The sequence below is a fragment of the Aquila chrysaetos genome, chromosome 6, assembly GCF_900496995.4.
Source record: "Aquila chrysaetos chrysaetos chromosome 6, bAquChr1.4, whole genome shotgun sequence".
Classification (NCBI taxonomy): domain Eukaryota; kingdom Metazoa; phylum Chordata; class Aves; order Accipitriformes; family Accipitridae; genus Aquila; species Aquila chrysaetos.
The window spans coordinates 7,386,321-7,393,596 of NC_044009.1; the positions used below are offsets into that span (position 1 = coordinate 7,386,321).

A 7,276-nucleotide genomic window follows, 5' to 3' on the forward strand; every position below is an offset into this window, starting at 1 on the left:
CAGTCCTCCGTTTGTCACGGCCATTTATCATTGATCGCTGGGCCAGCCGTCGGTTGCAAGGGGATTTGTACCAAATAAATGACAAGTTAGTCATAAAAACACTTGTTGTTCATTTCTGGAACGTATGTGGGCAACGTGGAAAGAAACCTAATGAGACTTGCTTGGCACGTGGCTGCTTCTTCCAGCATCCCATATCCTACGGATGCTTTGTACTCGTTTGTATAATCGTGAGCTTCAGGAGCACAATCAGACTCATTAGTGTGAGCTTAGAAACAGGCAGCAAGGCTTGGAGGGTACAAGTCCAGGGAGGGGACAGCAACCAACTACCAACCCATGTCTGCGTCTGAAAGGCACTTGAGGAAGAATTTGCTAAAAGCATTTGTTGTTTTATTTTTTTTTTAAAGTGCCCACTTACCACATTACTCACTATTCTCTCTGCTTATGGCTGGGGGGAAAGGGGGGGCTGGCATTGTCATTTAAAAGACAATATTCATTTAGATTCTTATTTGAAGTGGAAAAAATAGTATATTTTCTATTTGCATCATCTAAAAATTGATGGATTGTCAGAGCCAAGTATGATGGTCACATGCCAAAAATAGGAACCTGTAGGATGAAATCTAAAGGGAAGCTTATCTCCTTACTTACTACTGTCAGGATACCCATAGAGCCACAAACAAGTCGAACACCCACACCCTTGCTGAATATCCAAAAAGCAGCGTTGAACGTTTTGCATCAAATTTAATCCCCCGTAGCGCAGGCTGTTCATGATTAAACACGATGGTTTCACTGTGTTGCAACTCACTGCTTTCGCAGGAAACCGAGACAGATACAATCCAAATCAGGCAAGGAAATTAAACTCCAAGAAGACGTGATGTTCTGTGGACTGAAGCAGCCCCAAACCTCTTGTCTGTGAGTCACGGGATGTGGTTTTGACTGGTCCTCTCGGTGCACTTGGTGAGATAGAGGTGATCTGCCGAGCTGTGTGAGTGGAAGCTGAAAACCAAGCCCTGGTTTAAGTTTAGGGAGACATAGGCTGGCGGAAGGGTCTGGAGTCCCAGGTTCAGACTAACCGGAGATGAAAAGGCCACGAGAAGCAGCTCCTGGAGAAGGGTGAGGGATTGGTGACGGTGAGCAAAGGAGGGATGGAAAGAGAGAGAAACAAGGCAGATGAATTCAGCAGTAAAACGTGGCTTTGCACTGTTTAAACCTACCCGCGGGAGTGCTCGGTGACGACGTCTTCTCCAAGGAGACGCACATTGCGTTTGAAGAGGGTATCGACCAGCAATGCGTGGGCAGGGAGATGTCTTGCAGCAAATTGGCCCTCCAGACAGTTTGCATTGGGCTGGGGGATCCTTCCCAGCACACAGAGGTCCATAAGCCCCCGTTGGGACACCCTCGCTCAGGCCACGGGGGTGCCGAGCTGCTTGGGCTGCAGCTCCGCGTCCGAGTGCTCCATGTCAAAAAGGTTGACCAAGCGGGCGCTGGGGGCCGGGAGAACCGTGGGACTGTTGCCAGCCGGCAGCAGGCTGGGTTCGTTCCCCAGCACCCCGGAGTCAACCGAGTCGGTCTCAGCCTGCAAGGTGAGGACGTTCTTGAGGGACGTGGCGGCACGGGGTCCGCTGTTGGAGTTCCTCATGGAGAGGGAGATTGCGCTGGGACGGGGCTCCCCCGAACGCCGGCAGCAGGGCAGGTATTTGCCCATGGCCCTCTTGAAGTCCCTCATGAAGAGCGGGTAGATGATGGGGTTCATGGTGCTGTTGCAGTACCCGAGCCAGGTGAGCACGTCGAAGAAGCTGGCCGGGACGCAGCTGCAGACTGCCTGGCGGGGGGGACACCGCAAGGATTAGCAGCATCTCCCACCTCGGCCCCGATCCAGAGCAGTTTCCCAGGCATGCCAATGTTTCCCTTTTGAAGGAACCCTCCAAAACCCCTTTGAAGGGTTTTTCCTTGCTGTTGCTCCCTGGGGAAATTGCATCTTTGGTCCCAGAGGCTTTCCAGCAAGACCTGCAGATATCTGAGATCCAACCCAGCTGGATTCAAAGTGAAAAGCTTTAGAAAACTCAACATAAAAAACCCCACATGTGCTTACCTGTGTCACGTTGGTGACGAAGAAGGGGAGCCAAGCCACAAAGAACATGCCCAGGAGGATGCCCAGCGTCAGGCTGGCCTTCAGCGCCTTCTTGCTGTGCTTGCTGGCGAACCTTCTGCTCTCGCCGCTGGCCGCGGGCTGGCTCGGGGCGCAGGGAACCTGCAGTGGGAGATGGAGCGGTGAGCGAGCGCTTCTCCGTGGGTCGGAGCCGCCGGCACCGGCACCAGCCTCCCACCCAAGAAAAGTGGCGTTTGGTGCTGCAAATCCTGCAAAAAAAACCCCTGCTGTTGTTTCCCTTCTTGCAAGGGGCAGGAGGATGGCACACACCGCAGTCCCTGAACCATAAATCAGAAAGAGGAAGCAATAGAAACCCTCAACGTTGAGAGTATTTTTATTTTTTTACTGTAAAATAGGGGTTTTATCATTAGGCTGGTTCTTTTATAGAAAAATCCAACTCGGTCAATGTTTTGGTGAGGATAAAGCATGCCCTAAAGAGGCAGCTCTAGCTGCTGATTAGAGCAGCAAACTATATTTTTAAAAGCAGGACGTCAAACATTTCAGCCTGCAAACACCGTAACTAACTCAGTCCTCTATCCACTCTTGCAATCTAAAATTAAGTTATTATCTCAGCCCTCTGCCATAATTAAACGAGGCCCTGTTGCCACGCAGCTTCCTGTCCAAAAAAAGAACAAAAATCCAGTTAAAAAGATGAAACTCGAGGGTTCCCTGCCAAACACCTTCTTTTCAGCTCGCCCTCTGCCTGAGCTGATTTGGGGCTCCTAGGAATCTCCTGGGACACTTGCCTCTGCTGAAATACGCGGGGTGGATGCTGGTTTTCCACGGCCGAGCAAAGCACCTGAGCATCCCCCAGTCCCCTGAGCGGGGCAGCACTGGGGCCGTAGGGCTGTGGCAGGTTGTGTTTGTAGAGTCCAAAAACCTGGCATCCGGGGAGAAAATAAACATTTTATGATATTGTCTGTTTATTCTTTGATTCTCATTTTCCTTTTGAAAGTCTGGTACATCTTATCACGTGTGGGACAGCTGCCCAGGTCAGAGAGTCCCGGCTCCTTTCTTAACAGAGAGAGAACAACAAACTAAATGAAGGTATTTAAAGGCAATTAAGTTTGTCTTTTTCCCCGTAGGATACGAGGTCAATAAAGCCTATTACAGGGAATTAAAGCTGTTAGATTTAGTGGCAATTACCTTCTCCCAGAGAAATGCAAACAAGTGCAGCCACATTTTGCTTATAAAAAACACGCACACGGGTTTAACCAGCAATCGAGTAAGGAGGTATTTTGCAGTTCCCATTATAGACCAGGTAACAAAAATAGAAGCTGGCTGTTCAAAATAAGGTGCTCTCCAGAATTTGGTATTTGCTATTATTTAAACTCCTTCTCCCCGATATGTCTCACACCCACCATGGCCAAGATTTACGAGTGGAAAGTCAGATAAGATTAAAACCCTTTGGGATGATGCTAGCCAAGAGGGGGTCGAAATTGCATTTATTTTGCCCTGCTGAGCGTTTTCACCTGTATCTTAATATATTTCTCTGCTTCTGCTCGTGCTGTTTCTGTGCTCCTGAGCAGCTTAGAAGCGCACAATTGGTGGGACAAGACATGGGGCACCTCGGGGGACACTGGGGAGGAGGATGTTGCCCAAAATCTCCCTCCCTGCAGTTTGGTTGCCAAAGCCCTTTGCCAGCTGCGGCCCCGAGGCCATCTGGAAGGCAGAAACACCCCGGGCACCCAAATCACGGGGGTCTGCAAGGAGCAACGTCCCTGTGGCCACCTTACCTGGGGCACGGTCTCGTCGGTGGTGGCGGTGGCCACGTTGGAGGCGAGGGAAGCCACCTGCACCGCTTGCTTGCGGGCTGCCAGGAGGATGCGGCAGTAGGTGAAGGAGATGGCGGCAGACGGAAGGAAGAAAGTCAGGCAGGAGGCCACCAAGGCGTAGGGCAAGCTGACCAGCAGCCGGCACTGGTCCTCGTCCCCCTGGGAGGTGACGTTCGGGGACCGGACCTCGAACTCCAGCTCGTGCCAGCCCATCTTGATGGGGAGGAAGGAGGCCAGCGCAGCCAAGGTCCAGGTGGCCAGGATGAGCCAGAGGGCTCTGCAGGAGGTCATTCGCAGCTTGTATTTGAGGGGGGAGATGATGAGCAGGTAGCGGTCCAAGCTGATGACGCAGAGGTTGAGGATGGAAGCGCTGCAGCACATGACGTCGAAGGAGTACCAGAGGGAGCAGAAGTCACCCCGCAGCACCCAGCGGCCGTAGAGCTGGTTGAGCATGGCTGGGGGCATGACCACCAGCCCCACCATCAGGTCGGACATAAAAAGGGACACCAGGAAGTAGTTGGAGGTGTTGCGGAGGGAGCGCTGGGTGACGATGAGGAGGATGAGGAGGAAGTTCCCTGCCGTGGTCAGCAGGATGATGAAGCAGAGGAAAGCGGCCACCCAGCTGCTCCCCACCAGCAGCGAGCGCTCGCCCAGCACGCTGGCGTTGGGGGCCCCCGAATCGCCCTCCATGAGGAGCCAGGCGGCAGGGCTGGCTCTGGAGCTGGGGGGACCTTCTCTGGCCGTGACTAGGTGATCATCGCCGGAGCCAGCTCCAGGGGAAGAAGTACCATCTCTCTCTCTCCGGTCTGTGTCCGTCCTCCTTTCTCCTCTCCTCCTCCTCTCCCTTTCTTCCCCCACTCCCTCTCTTCACTGGCAATCAGGGCAGAGTGACATTCCCAGGAGCCGATCAGCTGTAGCAAGGTTCCCCTCCCCGTTACTCACAGCCAGGCATTTCCTCATCCCTGCAAATCCTCTGGTGCTGGGATGTCCCTGGACACTGCTTCTGGATGCTGGGGATGCTCGGGACACCAGGGAGGCTTGGCATGCTCTGGATGCTGGGATGCTCGAGATGCCAGGGGTGCTCTGGATGGCAGGATGCTCTGGATGCTCTGATGCTCTGGATGTGCTGGACCAGGGAATAATCTGGACCCTGGGATGCTCTGGATGCTCTAGCTGCTGGGATGCTCTGGACCCCAGGATACTTTGGATGCTGGGGATGCTCTGGATCCCAGGACGTTTCAGATGCTGGGGATGCTCTGGACCTCCGAGGCTCAGCTCTCACCCCTCCAGCCAGGCTTGGCTACCTGCAGAGCTCTGTTCCCTGGGGCAGCGGGGCCCCACCGAGCAGCTCGGTGCCCGACTTCTGCTGCTGCTGCAGCCAGAGACAGCAGGGAGAGGCAGAGCAGCCCTGAGGCGAGTACAGGGATGCTCCCAGCCAAGCTCGCCCATGAGGAGGAAGATGCAACACGCAGGAGCGTGGGAAGGTGCCTCTCCCCCAGCAGAGGTGCGTCCAGCTTGCAAGGGGGGGTGTGTGTGAGCGTGAGTGTGTGTGCGTGCAGGTGCCAGCCAGACTTTTACCTGCCGATCTGTGATGCACAGAAAAGGATGCAGAAATGCCGATTCGGAGGAGGTGGGGCTGGGGGGGGGGGAGAGGAGGAGATGAAATGAAATGCTAATGAAAACAGGGATCTGGTCTAAACTCCACAAAGTGGCAGCCAGAGAGTTCCCTTTTCCGCCTTAAAGAAACAGCCAGCACCGTGCTCTGCCTCCCCTGCGCCTGCCACCTCTGCCAACACCGGAGACCCCGCATTCGCCTGGCAGGTGGGCAGCGACCCACAGGCCAGCAGGTCTGCAGCTAAGCCCAGCCGGCAGCACCGAGCGCCAGGCTCTATCCTCTGTGCCAGTTGAGAAAAAGCAAAATTTTGCAAATCCAAATAAAAAGCAACAAACCCTGCATGCAACAGCCCACAGTTGCCTGCTCAGAAAAGCAGCCAGAGGCACGGAAAGGACTTGCTGGCTGATTTTCCAGCAATCTGCAGCCAGGGATGGAGGGTGTGAGCAGAAGCCAAGGGAAATGGCTGCACTCACGCCAGGACAGCCAGGGGTCTTGCTCCTCCGCTCTGGGGTTATTTGGGCTGGCCTCGGTGCAGCCAGGGACCCTGCCTTTGCAGGGGCAACCCCGGATGGACCCACGGCAACTTGCCCTTTGGCAAGTGGGAGGCAACGTGTCAGAGAACCCAGCGGGTCCTGCTTCATCCCCTCTCGTTCAGAAGACACTTCTGAATATTTAAGTGCTGTTTGGTATCCCATGCTACCACCTCCGTGCTTCAGGGCCAGTACCTCGGGGTACTTGGCAGGGACTGATGTGGTTTTTTTAATTAGCCAGCTGCCAAAAGGGTTTTTTTCTTCAAACAAATGGCTGCAATTTCTGTTGGGGGGAGACCAGAGCAGAGGGCACTGACTCCAGCACAAACCGGAGCCGTTGTGTGTGTCTCTGTTGTGCCCCTGGCACCTACCCCTGCGGTCAGAGGGCCAGACACTGCCAGCTGCTGTCCTTTCCTTCCTGCACTGCCGCCAAGGATTTCGTTAACACGCCTCCCCTGGGAAGATGCTGCTGCAGATGTGTGGGCGAACGCCAGCTGTGCATACCGCACGCTCCACCAGCCCTGTCCCGCTGCACCCCCAGCACTGGCTGTGCTGCCCAGCCACCCACCCGGGAACAGAAATTTGTCTCTTTACCAAGATCTACTTTTCTAAGCACCTTTTCAACAACTTTGTCGTGCTTTTCTCAGTGGCCGAACGGGCAATTCAGGTCTCTGAGCAAGGGACAGGGGAGATGGAAAGCAGGGTTCACCTCTGTGCATGGACACAGCCCATAAGCACCCCATTGCCCCCCCAGGATCTCTGTCCCACTCGAAACCTGTTCACTGGGAAACAGCTGCTGTCACTCATACCCGGACAAGCTCTCCTGGGAGCTTGTGCGTGGCATCTGCCCTCCCTCTGCTTCCCCAGGACCCTCGCCTTGGATGCTCCCAGCCAAACCTCCCCAGCCACCTCTGCATCACTCTGTCCTGGCAGGCATCCCAGGGCAGAGCACACACACGCGAGGCTCTGATCGCAGCAGGAGGTTTCTTTAGAAAAGCGCTCGTACCAGGAAACCCTCACTTCCTCGTCCCATCTGTGCTGGGAACAAGCAAGTAAACCCACCCCAAGCCCACACTGCAGCAGCCTCCCCAGCTAGGATAAATCAATGCAGCAGCACAGATTTATCCCAGCTGGGTCCACGCTAGTGCTCAGCAAGGAAGTCATGCCACAGTGCAAAGCCATGCTTCCTTCTCAGTCCTGCTGCACCCCA

General features: G+C 54.6%; 1 protein-coding gene across 1 annotated transcript; it reads right to left on the reverse strand.

The window, feature by feature from the left end:
* Positions 1-56: 56 nt before the first annotated feature.
* HTR6 (5-hydroxytryptamine receptor 6) lies at positions 57-5,071 on the reverse strand. Its single transcript, XM_030016677.1, has 3 exons — positions 3,883-5,071; positions 2,090-2,248; positions 57-1,819 (listed from the first exon to the last, which is right to left on the reverse strand). The coding sequence occupies exons 1-3, from the start codon at positions 4,609-4,611 to the stop codon at positions 1,400-1,402; spliced, it is 1,308 nt and encodes a 435-aa protein (XP_029872537.1). The 5' UTR covers positions 4,612-5,071; the 3' UTR covers positions 57-1,399.
* Between the last annotated feature and the right edge of the window lie 2,205 nt (positions 5,072-7,276).